At 38.2% G+C, this 14,788-nt stretch overlaps 1 protein-coding gene across 1 annotated transcript; it reads right to left on the bottom strand.

The window, feature by feature from the left end:
• Positions 1–10,257: 10,257 nt before the first annotated feature.
• LOC132639653 (uncharacterized) lies at positions 10,258–12,353 on the bottom strand. Its single transcript, XM_060356093.1, has 2 exons — positions 11,285–12,353; positions 10,258–10,982 (listed from the first exon to the last, which is right to left on the bottom strand). Exons 1-2 carry the CDS (start codon positions 12,351–12,353, stop codon positions 10,258–10,260), a joined length of 1,794 nt encoding a protein of 597 aa, XP_060212076.1.
• Between the last annotated feature and the right edge of the window lie 2,435 nt (positions 12,354–14,788).

The following is a 14,788-nucleotide window of genomic DNA, read 5'->3' as shown; positions in this document are numbered from 1 at the left end:
AAGAATTGAACTTGTTTATAAGAAATCTATGGCAATTGGCTAAAGTATTTGAAGTTGTGTTTGCCTATATTTGTGTGGGTCTGAGATCTCCCCAAGTCTGTTTGAATGCATTTGAGATGGTCAAATGACTCTGAATAATGGTATATTGTGCATTAAAAGGTAGCTTTAAAGGAAATGATATCTTAGAGTAGAGCAGGGTAGTCTAAAATGAAGTTAAAACTTAGGACCACTAATAAGATAATAGGGTGTCAAGTGTCACACCCCACCCTTGGTAAGGCGTGATTGGCACCCGGCACCTTACAGGAACCGAGCGAACCAACTTATAACATACATCCTTGGTGTCTCAAATGGAAATAATAAGATTAAGAGGATAAATATGAACATAATATCATGCATAAGTAAATGCACAATAGACCCATGATGCCAACATTACTACTGTCACACTATGACTAAGCTATACACAGGAACTATCTGCAAAGCCTCTATGAACATGACTGAGGTATACAAGTCGGGACAGAGCCCCCGACTTACCCTTAACACAATTCATATATATATATATACTCCGACTCGGCAATGCTCCGGAGAGAAGTGGAGCCACCACTCGAGACCAGTACCTGAAGGCAGCCTACGATGAAAGATCCTCGTCTCGTCTATCTACACCTGCGGGCATGAACGCAGCGTCCAAAAGAAGGGACGTCAGTACGAGTAATGTACTGAGTATGTAAGGCATGAATAGTAACATAGTAAGAGATACCGAATATGGAAAATAATATAATGAACGTATGAAGATAAAGTAATATAAAAGAGATCAATCTATGCCTCTGAATGCCCTTTTAAGGCGAATGTCGTGCATGCTTAGATTTAAAAAAGAAACTTTTCCATACATATCCATGTATAATATCTTGTTCGTCCGTTACGGCGCGGTAATATATATAGCATCTTGCCCGGCCATTAAGGCACGGTAATATATATAGCATCTTGCCCGGCCACATAGGCGCAGTGTTATCTTTCCCGACCATATAGGCACGGTGTTATCTTGTCCGGCCATATAGGCGCGGTGTTATCTTGCCCGGCCATATAGGCACGGTGTTATCTTGCCCGGCCATATAGGCGCGGTGTTATCTTGCTCGACCGTATAGGCACGGTGTTGTCCCCAACTGACCAGTGGGAGTGCAATGTATACATATATACATATACATAAAAATACATAAATAAAATCAGCATCACCATTAGCATTTTCATTATCACTATATCCTTCCTTAGAAGATCAACTATCGTAAGGTGAAGTCGACGATGTCATGGGAGTCTTGAGAATCATGAACTTAGATAGCGTTGAAAGTAGAATCATTATCGTCGCGATATCTCACCTCAAGGGCCCATTAGGAGTTGACAAGAGTCTATAGAATCTGTTAAGGTCGCTTTGAAACAAAAGAGAGAACATCATGTGCCATTAACAGAACTAAGTGTCATGTTGGGTTTTATTTGAGTAGAATTTGAGCCTTGCATTCATATTACCTTATTCTCTCTCTATTTTATGTCTGATTTCATCAAAGGGAGTCTAAGATAGATTTAAGAGGTAATTTAAAGTCTTGATGTGTATTTAACTGCTTAAAGAAATGATTGAACAGCTGGAATTGGATTTATCCTGAACTTGAAATTTGATAGTCAACCTGATTTACTTAGAACTCTTAAGTAACTTAATTGTCCCACTTTCTTGAGTATTAATGACTAAAGGTATTCAATGAGGTTTCATATGGTATGAGTTTAAAACTGAAGATGACTAGAAGCTATTTGTTTCATATGATTAGTTAGGATTTAAATGAGGCTCATTTTAAAGGGGTGGGCAGTGGCAAGCTATCTTTGTCCATGCGTTTTGGTGGTTGGCATTTGGTAGGAGATTGAGGTAAAAGGGTGGGGTTTGGTTTGGGAAATTAAAAGGTGAGCCTAGGTGTGAGCTGGAGGTAATGATCAATGGGACCTGGGATCCCTTTTTGCTGAAAGTGAGGTGCAGGAAAGAGATGGGGAGGTGATGACCTCACCCAATCCTACACTTCTTTTAGGACCCTAAGGCTTCCTAAACTCCTTGGACCTTGTTCTCATGATTATGGAGGTTCAGTAAGAGTTTGCAATAGGCCAATGGTGGTTTTCCCAGCTTTGGGAAAAGTTCTTGTGATTCCTTGTTGATTAAAAACTAAGTTAGAATAGAGGGACAATCACTTGTTATATCTTTGTCATGCCCTGAGCACTTTGAATTCTGTGTTGTCCACTTTGTAGGTTCCCAATAAAAGGTATACATCAAAATCTGTTTTGCTTTACCCGAACTATATCCCAAAGTATTCTACTCGTATCGTAGCATGAGACCTCTCGGAAGTAGTTGAAGATCTAAATCTGAAATCCCGGGATATTTTTTGTTTCCTACTTACACGATCCCATATCCTTGCTTTTCTATCAATTTCTAATTTTGATCTTCCTCCCCAATCTGATATTTCCCTTTCACTCGTAGTGTGGGGAAGGAGTGGACTCTAAGGGTCCTACTAATTGAGTTAAGAAAGCAAACTGTATCAATATCAATTGCTTTCTAGATCGTTCTGCAACGCGTTTTGAACAAAATAAAATTTGAAATTCCATTGGACTCGACTGGAGTAATGTATTATAGGAATCATCCTTTTTTTCATTCTGTACCCATATCATGAATTAGTAATTGCTTCCAATTTCCACAAAAAATCCCAATTGTGTCGAACTTTCCATTTTTGTAGGTGTCTGTCATGACGTTGTCATGATTAGAGAGGCTGAATTGCCATTAACTAAGTCCTAAAGAGGTGAATTGTTTTTTTTATATTTGCATACATGTTTCTCTTCTTTCCTGAGGTTTGCTTTGTCTGGTTGCTTACTTACTTTTCTGAGAAATGAGCTTTAAGATTAGTATGGTTTCATGTGAGGACTGTGGCCATGTTAAGACACTCACTGAGTCTAAGCTTAGAAATGAACACTTGACTAATCTTAAGTCAGTAAAGACTTTTCATTTTTTTGAATTAAATAGTGTCACTTAGACTTTATTGGATACTGCAGTATAACTTAGACTAAAATGAGAACCGTGATCTCCCTAGCAATAATTAGTCTTGCATCATTAGTATTTTAAAGTCCTATTAAACACGTAATTAGGAGAAAGAGATGATTAGTGTTGTTATGCTTATGCTAAAATGAATGGTGTTCAATGGGAGTTGGTCTTGATGTTGGTTATAAAAGTGTGTTAAGTACTCCTAAGGACAGTATGGGCCACTTGGTCTAGACTGGTCTTTTCAAGACACCTCAAGAGGGGCAGAGAAGAGCCAAGCTCAGCTTGACTCATAGTATCTACCCCCAAATGAGAGGTGTCATGACCAGCCTACATGTCATCGAGGACATCCTTGTCTTAAAGGGATAAGATTTCCTTAAATCCCACCATCTTAAAGAAAAAGGTCTTAAAGGATAAAAGGGGTAGGAAACTCAACATGATCAAAGGTCTAGGGTGCACCTAGGGGACTAGGAATAGTGAATAAGATCATTTTAAGAAGTAGTCTTTAGTGTGCCTAAAATAAATGAACTAGTCTGAGTTTGTAGGTAGTAAGTGTCGTCTGCTAGGAGTTTAAAACGATTAGATAATGTGAAAATTGAGTCTTGAACTTCATGCTTTCTTTTTTTTAGATCATTTAATGCATATGCAGTTGGTTTTTGTCCCTTTCCATTTTAAATGGTAATTGGTGTGAGGCTTTGTTGTAACATGATTATGCATCCGTTATAATAATACAAAGGTATTCTGTAGTTTTTTATGGGAATCTATAACTGGACAGTCCCAGTTTTCATTTGGTGTTGTTATTTAGGTCCTTTGATGTTACAGTCCTATTTCTTGAGGATTACAAGTTGTGGAATTTCCCCTCTCTTTGCACCCTTCTATTGTGCTTCTGTGGTCATTTTAAACAAACTAATCTTCTATTCCTAGATCTGCCATCAATATGTGAATTGGTAAATCATTATATTGATGTGCATGGATATTAAGTTTGAGATTTTTATTAACTTTGCCTTGTGCATAGCATTTGGACATGTAAGCATAGAATTTAAACATAGAATCTACCTAGGCTTGTAAAATAAGGGGAGTATACACATGGTATACACTTGGTATACACATATCATGTGTATGGCAAGGATATATTATGTGTATACCTATAAGAAAGTAGGCTGATTATGGGCAGTACACATAGGCTAATAAAAGAATATGACTTGTTTGGGCCACTCATTTAATCAAGAATTCTGAAAGTGTTGTATACATTGAATGTATATTATTCATTACTGCACTTGTTCCAGTCTTTCACCTTGATTTTGAATTCATTTAAAAGACATTTGTATTCAAAATATTTCCCACAAGTTGATACTTGTACACGGCTTTGAGAATATGATTATATACTATGGCCACATTAGTTATTTTGGGAGTTTGAGAAGGTTTTGAGGGATAGGTCTAGCCATTCCCCGATATCCGGCCATGCCGAGGGTTCATAAAGCCCCTTGGAACTTGTACGGTGTCAGGAAAAAGAGTGGTGACAACCTTTTACCATTGGTATATCATGGTTTGAAATTTCCAGTGGAGCAATGGTATATGATTAAGTCCTTGGTCGGGCACTTGTGATCATATGGGGAGATATGTGGACATATATGTATATATTATGTATGATTATGACAAAGTTAGGTCCATCAAATATAGATTTAATAGATAGGGACGTGTTTGTATATGTATGTATAGTCCTTATAGTGATTAGATCCATCCGAACCTATACTAATTCAACTACTTTTCCTTTTCCTCCTACTGCACGGCCACTTGGGCCAGAGTCAGCCAACCTGTTGGGCCAACAGAAATATTCTTTCAAATTGATTAAGTCTATAATGGAAGCTAATATTATGAAGTCCCATCCATAGGTGAGAATGGCAAGAAGCCTAGCCATGGGTAAAAACGGTTTTTTTAGGGGGTTTGGTACACCCCTAACTCACTTCTTTCCTCTTTTTAATTTCAGCATGTCAATCTATTCTTTTACTTGAAATGTTGTACATGTACAAACTCACATTATTATTGGAATCTTTATGTCACACCTTAATCTCACTGGGTGTGATGGACACCCGACCCTTACTTAGAGCCGGGCGAACCCTCTGACTCTTAATACACACATAACCTCTTTGGGCAATTAAATCAAATAAACATGAAATACATAGTAAGGCTTTCAGAAATATTCTTTTTCTTTGTTCTCAAATCAACAGAATCTGTGATCATATGAAATTTATCACATAATACAGAATGACACATCGGCTGATGGAGCCGCTTACAAAACTGACATTCTATACCCACGACTCTATCTGCAAAGTCTCTAACTTCGAACGAAACATCACAGCACAATACTCTGACCCGGCAACACTCCAGGGAAAATTGAGCTTGCCAATCCAGCTGAAGCATCTTCTAGCAATGTTCTTTACTCATCTGGGTGTACCTGCGTGGCATGAAACGCAGCCCCCGAAGAAAGGGGGTCAGTACGGAATATGTACTGAGTATGTAAGGCATGGAATACAGAAAAGAGGATCATAACTGAAACAGAGATTTACCAGAATCAAGTATGACCTTTTAAAACATCAAAGCACTTGCCTTTTTAAGTGAAAATCATGCATATTCACATCATATCATATGTACAGATAACGTGTCCCGGCCCTCCAGTGAGGGACTCGGTGGATAAATCATACATGTCCACATCATATATCATATATGCGTAACGTGTCCCGGCCCTCACGTGAGGGACTCGGTGGATAGAATCATGCATGTTAACATCATATATCATGTATACATATAATGTGTCCCGGCCCTCTATTGAGGGACTCGGTGGATCATATATACATAACGTGTCCCAGCCCTCTATTGCAGGTCTCGGTGAATAAAGCCATCATATGCCATCCTGGCCGCCATCCCCATATCATCATATCATCATGTACATATACATATAACGTGTCCCGGCCCGCAAGTGAGAGGGACTCGGTGAACAATGCAGTGGGATGCGCACGATAACATACCCGGCCCGGGACTCGGTGAATAGACATATTGAGGCGTGCACGAGCAGAGTAGTGAGAAACTATATGCATATAAATCAAGACTTGATACATAAGTATACTTACCGACACCCGAAGGCTCAGAAACAAGTTTCGGGTCAATCCGACTTAGTATAAGAAAGTTACGAGCGTTTGAAGTACAGAACCTTCTACGAGCGTTTCAGAAGCTATTTTTGGAAAATCAAAGCAACAATCATATCAAGTACCTTTCGGGTATCGTTATGGATCAAACCAAATAGAGCTTTTGGAACCATATGTACGTATCAAAACTTATCAAAGACTCGAGGGAATAATCAAACGTGCTATCATTTGAAAATCAAAACTTTAATCATATTAATTATCTTTCGAATGCCATTCGGAAACATATCAAACAGAACTTCGGACATCATAGATACACATCAAAACCATATGAAACAATTTATGGGAGTCAAGAATATTAGCCATCCTAGTGGCTCTAAGAATAGGAAATTTCTTTGAAATCATACATATACGTCATTTGCTCGTTTCACAAAGATCATGCCAAAAGAAAGAAAGGGTAAGCCTTACATACCTGTGCCACGCCTTATTAGCTACGCTTATTTATCCAAGCTTGCTATTCTACATTCAAGAAGATTTTACATAATCATTAGATTTGTCGTCATATACTTGTCTTAATCCTTCAAATGAATTCATTTATAATCTGCCGAAATTTCGGCAGCATTTCCCCTGTAAATACAACATCCCCGAGAATCCAACTCGGCCAAATTACCAATCAACAATCCGAGAATTCAACTCGGCCAATTTATCAACAACAACAATCCCAATAATCATGCCAACAACATCAATAATTAATTCAAGACGCATTTCATTTATATTCAATTCAATCCAAAATATATTCAACCTAACACCAATGATCCCACATTCAAGTATTCATCCGAAATCATTCTAACATGATTCAAGAATACTTCAAACAATTCACAACAACCCAATCAACATGCTACTTCACCCGAAACCTTCCAAATTCAATAAGAACAATGACAACACATTTCCTTCTTTCAAATTCAATTACAACAACCCAACTTACAATCTTCCAAACACATGTCTCACCTTCAAATTCATGAATTATATTTACAACCTACACATTAACAACTCTATTCTTACAATTATGAGGAACCATTCTAATACCACACTAACTTCTTCCATAATCCACAAACGATTTCAACTTCATTTCAAACCATTAAATCTTCATTTAACATCATAGAATCCACCACAACAACAATTAAAATACTAAATAAAATTAGTTCATCACTTCCATACCATGCAACTCCCACACGACTTCACTATACACATACACATTTCATAAATTTCATTCATTTCTTCACTCTCCAACATATACAAATCATCCATAACATATGTAAAAGAGGATTGAACACATACCTTTTTCACTCAACTTCTTGGATTGACTAAGGTTGTGAACTTGTACAATTAAATGATTTTATTGCTTCAACAACCATTCCATGTTAAAGAGGATGTTCCAATTGTTTGGAATACTAGAAGAAATAATTTTTCTTGATCAATTTCCATGGAGCCAATTTTCTTGGCTAGGGCCGAATGCCCCTCTCTTCTTCTTCCTTTCTTTCTTTCTTGAAGTTTCTTGATTTGGAAGGAGGAATATGTCTTATTTGACCACTTAGGTATATATATATATATATACAAGGTTCCTACAAATAGGAATATGAACACATGGCCATGGGTGGTACCCACTCCCTTAAGCCACACGTCCACAATGGCCCATTCAAGAACTTTCTTGAATTGTTGTGAAATTCTCATTTTGCCCCTAGCCTTTCCACAATATTACCATGAACCATTTTGCGAATTTCCCTTTTTACCCTTAGCCTTTCTCAATATTTCCATACCAATAATATTCATAAATAATATTCATAAACAACTTGTATATTAAACAAGATCAAAATATAGCTTTGCCCTTAACTTCTCACAATTATCTTGAATTATCCGAACGTACAAACTACGGGCTATAACACTTTACTTTTGAATTAGGCATCTTAGGTGAATGGTGCATATGCCGTTTAGTTAGACCTTAGGCTCCAACGCGATTTTAAAACCCGGATTAGCGTAAACGTTTTCCAAAAAGAAATAAAAACGGCTAAAAGAAGTAAATAAAAGGATCAGTTCCCGTCTTCACAAAAAATAGCGTATTGTTATTACCTTTTTACCAAATTAGACTTCATCTCTGCGAAACTAAGAAAAATTCCTCTCACAGATAAGTTTTAGAAAACCCTGCTTTGGTTTTGGCAAAAAGGTAGTCTTCAGAACTGTTTTTAATGAATACGCTTTACAAAAAAATGAGTTCTATTTTGTTAAAATCTAATCAGACGAAAGCATTTTTAGAACTATGTAAAAGACATGTTTTATGAAAATGAGTTCTGCTTTTCTTTTAAAACCAAAATCAGACAAATCCAATAAATAATAGATAGGCTTAGGAATATATGTATGTTATAAATTCGCTTGTACTAAAGCACGTATGCTATTTTTTCTGGAAATGAACTAAGGCAAGATTGCAGAGTTTTAAGGCCAAATCCCAACCCAAAGGTCATATTTCAGGCCCCATTTAACCAATTTTTTGGATAAAGTAAAACAAGTATGTTTTGAGCTTAGCCCAGGAACTGAAGAAAGGCGTAAGAAATTTTTGGCCAAAACTGAGCAATCTTAAATCACTTTATAAAAGGGGTGTGATTTGGGCCTAAGCCCATGACAAATGGTTTTCTATTACAAGCAAATCAAGTTTTAAGATAAAATATCAAGACTATAAATTTGATTACAAACCCGAGCTTTATTAAACCCGTGCCAATTATTCTTCTTAAAAGTTTTAAAGGTGTTCTAAAAAACGTACTAAACAGACTAACCTGGACCATGTATGAGTTTAAGCATGAACAAGTTTCATTTACTCCAAAAGTGTTGCCTTTACAAAATAATATTATCCTTGTATGTAAAGAGAACTAATTTTATCCGGATATCATAAATTCGAACCTAAATACCCTATATGTAAGGGGAATATATTCAATTCTTTTAAAAAATGATATGCAACATGACAGACTTTTGCGTGAAATAAACACCAAATAAACAGTTCTGGCAAATACTCACACATTGGAATTCGAAGGTCAACCGTATAGTACGGATCCTTAATACTAGGGTGCCTAACACCTTCCCTAGGGGATCACCAGAACCCTTACCTAGAGCTTTGGGTTAAGAAGGATTTTTCACGGCGTATGAATAAACCCTTCAAAATGGTTTTCCTAATTTCCTAAAAATTAGGTGGCGACTCTTTTAAAACAAAGTCCGAAAGAGAACCAACGAGTTCGAAGTAGCTTTTCCGAGCGCTAACCCCGCCCGCGAAAATGCGAACCGTAACACTTCCTAGTTTCAATAATCTTTCTAACAACCTAAATAGCATTGTTTGGGATGTTGCAAGTCTCCACTGGTTCATTCTTCAAGTAGAACCTATGCACCCACCTTATCGACAAACAATCTTTCTTGTTAGAAAGGTTCCATAAATGCTTGATCACTGCTGCTCTATTCCACAAACACATATTCATAACATTTTGCCCCCCTGCTACCTTAGGGAGGCAATTTTTAGCCCAGGACACCAATGCTTTTCTTATTATTTCTGCTTTTCCAGACCACAAGAAAAATTTGCACACAGCTTCAACTAACTTCATTATTCTTTTGGCAAAATAAAGATTTAGGCCCAATAAGTTTGGATCCCAAACAATACTGATTTTATCAGTTTAGCTTCCCAGCATAAGACAATAGTTTAGCAGACCAGCACCTAATCCTTTCAGTGATTCTTTCAAACAAAGGCATACATTATGCCACAGACAGCTTCTTAGAGGAGAGAGGCACACCTAAATATTTAAATGGAAGAGAACCTTCTGTGAACCCCAAAGTAGTTAGAATTTCCTGCTTTAAATCATTCTTGACACATGATAGATAGGTTGAGCTTTTGTTCACATCTGCTTGCAGACCTGAGGCAGTTGAGAACTTGTGAAATGCCTCTTAGACTAGCTTGATAGAAGGAATGTCAGCTTTGCAGAACATTAACAAGTCATCTGCAAAGCAAATATGGATCACCCCTAACCTCTTTCACCTTGGATGGAACTTGAAGGGCTTGTTAGTGACCAGCAGATCCAGCTCCCTTTGGAGATATTCCATTACTATAACAAATAGATAGGGTGACATAGGGTCACCCTGTTTAATTCCTCTCTTCCTAGGGACAGGTTTTTCTAGGCCCTCATTTAACACTAATGAATAAGAAATTGAAGATATGCACTCTATTATCCATATGATAAATTTGTAGGGGAACCCCAATTCAGCCATCATGATCTTTAAAAAACAACATTCTATAGCATCATAAGCTTTTCTTAAGTCTAGTTTCATTACACATCTTGGAGATAGCCTTTTCCTATTATACCACTTAAACAGTTCATGACTAAAAATAATGTTATCAGTTATACTCCTTCCCTCCATAAAAGCGGACTGAGAGGGACCGATTATAGTAACAATGACAGTTTTGATTCTATTAGTCAGTACTTTGGTGATCATTTTATAGAAAGTGGTGCAACAGTCAATGGGTCTGTAGTCTTTCACTAGTGAGGGGTTGGGTATTTTTGGAATTAGAGTAACAGATGTTCCACTGAAAGCTTTGAGAAGCTTACCAGTTTTGAAGAATTCTTTGACTGCACTAAGCACATCCACTTTCACTACCTCCCAGTTTCTAGTGAAAAATTCTATGGGATAACCATCTATATCTAGAGATTTGGCAGGAGGCATACCTTTTATAGCAGCAAGTATCTCCTCATCAGTTACCTCTTTGAGCAGATCACACTTTTGTTAGTAAGACAGGCAAGGGCCCTTTCTGATAGTTTCTGAATTGGGAAGTGGCCTTTTCTCTGCAGCAGTTCCCATTAGTTGAGTGAAAAATGAAATAAATTATGCTTCCACCAATGGAGGATCAATAATTTTATCCCCAGCTGCATTATATACAGAGCTAATGCCCTTATCCTGCTGGCCCTTATCCTGCATTGGGCATGAAAATATTTAGTGTTTGAGTCCCCACTTGTGATCCAAAGAGCTCTAGATTTCTGTCTGAGTGTTGTTTCCTCTATCTTACTCCATTTAGCAATTTCCAGTAGTGTTTCCTTTTCTTGATCAATGAGGTGTTGGTTGAGAGGTTGGGTATGTAAAGCTGCTTGAATTATCTCTCGATTTTGTCTAGCCTGTTGGAGCTTCTGGCTATATGATGCTAAATAATGATTCAATCCCTTCAACCCTTCTTTCAGCATTTTTGACTTCATCCACAATTTAAACATCTTGGTTCCCACAATATTTTTGCCCCAGACAGTGTCAAGAATATTAGTGAAGTCAGGGTGCTCCATAACTGTGCTAAATAACTTGAAAGGTTTGGGGTGAGTATGGGTTTGAGGTAAGTATTGGATCAGGATTGGGGTGTGGTCTGACATTCCTGGATTTAGAAAGTCTGCTTCCACCTGGCTATAAGAATTCAACCACTGCAAGTTGCCAAATGCCCAATCTATTTTGGAGTAGACCCTATCCCCAGCCTGTTGTTTGTTACAAAAAGTAAAGTGCCACCCCTTGGAATTTAATGGGGTCAGTTGAAGAGTGTCAATGCAATCCCTAAACTCTTGAGTTTCTGCAGGCAGGACCATAAAACCTAATCTGTCCCCAGATGATAACAAAGTGTTGAAATCCCCACTTAGAAGCCATGCTCCCTGAACACTATTATCCAGCTGGATAAGATCAGCCCATAATGTTTGTCTCTGTTGTGCATCATTTTTAGCATAAATCACAATTAAGAAAGCATTGAAATTATTGTTATCCTCCACTTTACAATGTATCAGCTGCTCAGTAATTGAAAGTACTTGTAATTGGATTGATGACTTCCACAATAGCCAAATTCTTCCGTTGTATGCCATTGGATAGTTACAGCAGTGGTTCCACCCCATAGCAACCTTGGTTAGAATCCCCTGAGCCTTATGCTCCTTTATTTTTGTTTCCAAACAACCTATTACATCAATCTTATGCTTGTGCAAAAAGAGTTTCAACTCTTTTTGCTTTAGGGGCTGCTTCAAGCCCCTTACATTCCAGGTAGTTATAATCATGGGGGTGGGTAATCCCCTGATTCTTGTCTGGGACCTAGGAAGAACTAGGTGGTGCTCCATTCCCAGCTAATACCTCAAACTCAACTTGTATGTTCTCGGGACCCTGAATAGATTTCCCCTAGTGTAGCAACTGAGTAGTGACAGATGCACTTGCACCAGCTTGTACCTCTATAGTAGAAGTCCCCTGGTGTGGCAACTGAGTAGTGACAGATGCACTTGCACCAACTTGTACCCCTGTAGCAGCAGCTAGTTGCTCAGTTCAGGATTTTTGGTCATCTCTAGGGTACTATGTTTGTTTAGGTTGCCTTGGTTTCCAGTTCCTTGTTCTCTTCTTTGGCACTGCTTGGGGTTCCTTCTCTTTTGATCCAGCATTCCAACATTCCTCATCTATGTGAACAAACTTTATGTAATTAGCACAAAGTTTAGACTTCCAATCATACTCAACTACTTGATAGAAGGTTCCTTGTGGGGTAATTAATTTAATAGCATCCAACAGTGGTTGAGATACATCCACCTCAACTAAAATCTGGGCATAAGAGATTTTATCCATGTGTGCAGTAAATTTGACAGTGTATAGTGGTCTTCCTACTGCACTATCCACCTTACTCAGTGCTTCACTAGACCAATAACCCACCGGCAGCCCAGCGAACAGTACCCATAATGGAATTGTGGTAATGCATTCGGGGTTGAAGTCAAATCTATCTCCCATGGTTGTAAAATGAAGGGTTTGTTGTGAAAGGTGTACGGTCCAGCATCCCTTACTTTTTCACAGTCTTCAATTGTAGCAAATCTAAAAATATAGTACCCATCGTCGTGAGCTAAGATTTGGGGTTTTGTTACAAAATTCCAGGCGTTTGCAACAAATGCTTCCAACGACTTTAGGTATGGTGTGTCACCCACAATATACCCAATTAAGGCTGATTTCATATATTCCATTTGGGGTTTTAAGTCGTCTTCAACTATACTGACATAAACCTTGCCATTCTTAGTCGAATGAGGAATATAAGTGAGTGACTTACCCTTTTGTGCTGCTCGATTCTCTTTAAAGTCCTGTATCTCCAGCGGCGTGGGCTGCACAGATGAGGTTGCTTCTGACAACAGGAAGCGTCAGACCGCCGGTGCAGTTGCATGTTTAGGTTCCCCATACGATTCCAAGTGAAGGGACCATTGGGATTCGCTATCTGAGCCATTATACTCCTCATCCTCCACCATGGATTGAAATTGCGGTGGAAGAAAACTCCCAAACGTCAGTGGGGGATGATGGAGGAGGAGCTGTTACGTGGTGTAGCAGTCGTCATTGGGGTGCGGGTGGTTTTTCCGGTGAGAGAGGATAGTTGGGTCATTATTTTCTCAGGTGGGGTGCACGTTAGCAAGCCTAGCAAACCGTGCGCCTAGAGAGAGAAAACATTCTTGTCTCTTTTAATTGTAAGGATCATGGTTTCATGCTAACAAATTGATCATATCATTCCTTTGTAATAGTTAATGCTTGATTCTGTGTTTGATTTTCAGATTATGTGCTTTCATTTACAGCAAGATCACCAACTGCATTGGTTGCTACTCCTTTTCCCTTTGTAAACTTTTGGTTGATAGTCTGGTGTCTTTGCTGACCGCCATTGAAATGGTTATATCCATCAGAATTATTGTTGTGGTGCTGAGAATTGTAACTTGAATTCTGTGGATAGCCATGTAGTTTGTAGCACCTGTCCTTAGTGTGTCCTGGACTTTTACAGTATCCACAAAACAGTCTAGGTCTGTTGTTTGGTGAGAAACCAGTAGCAGAATAGTTGGTTCTGAAGCCTCTTCCAACTGCACTTGAACCTGCTCCTGAAGAAGAGCCTACACTAACACTTAGTGAGCTTGAATCCATGAACAACTAACTATTGGGCTTAAACTCTATTTGATTTTCATCTTGAATTAGTATTACAAAGGCTTGTGCCATAGAGGGTAGGGGATTCGTCATCAATATACTTCCCCTAATCATGGTGTACACCTCATTTTATCTATAAGGAACTGAATTAATCTCCTATCTTGTTCAGCTTTGTGCAGATTATCTTTGGCACCACAAGTGCACTGAACTTTGAAGCTTAGATTACTCAGTTCTTCCCAAAACTTTTTCATCTTAGTATAGTAGGTGGTGATAACCAACACTTCTTGGTTCAATTCATTTATTTGTTTTTAGATTTGAAACAGTTTTGCCCCAATAGTTTGGTCATAACTATCCTCCAATTCCCTCCACAGTTCCATTGCATCACAAACATACTCTACACTATCTGCAATGGCTTCGCTTAGAGAATTTAGTATTCATTGAGTAACCATGTCATCACATCTTTCCCATTGTCTAAGATTTGGGGAATTAGAATCAGGCTTCTTACATTCTCCATTTATGAACCCTAACTTGTTCTTAACTGAGAGGGATCTAAGTATGCCTCTCCTCCATGAACAATATCCTACTTCTTCAAATCGAGTTAGAAATAAAGAGATACCTAGACTGTCAG

Source organism: Lycium barbarum, chromosome 5 (genome assembly GCF_019175385.1).
Source record: "Lycium barbarum isolate Lr01 chromosome 5, ASM1917538v2, whole genome shotgun sequence".
Taxonomy (NCBI): Eukaryota; Viridiplantae; Streptophyta; class Magnoliopsida; order Solanales; family Solanaceae; genus Lycium; species Lycium barbarum.
Note: the sequence above shows the minus strand (reverse complement) of the source record. Positions and strands in the feature narration are given on the sequence as shown.

Bases quoted from the DNA above. Each gene is read 5' to 3' on its own strand.
- LOC132639653 (XM_060356093.1), bottom strand. From the start codon at position 12,353: ATGGAGCACCACCTAGTTCTTCCTAGGTCCCAGACAAGAATCAGGGGA. The intron at 10,983-11,284 runs GTAAGATAGAGG...ATCTGCTCAAAG, and splicing joins ACTGGAAATTGCTAAATGGA to AGGTAACTGATGAGGAGATA.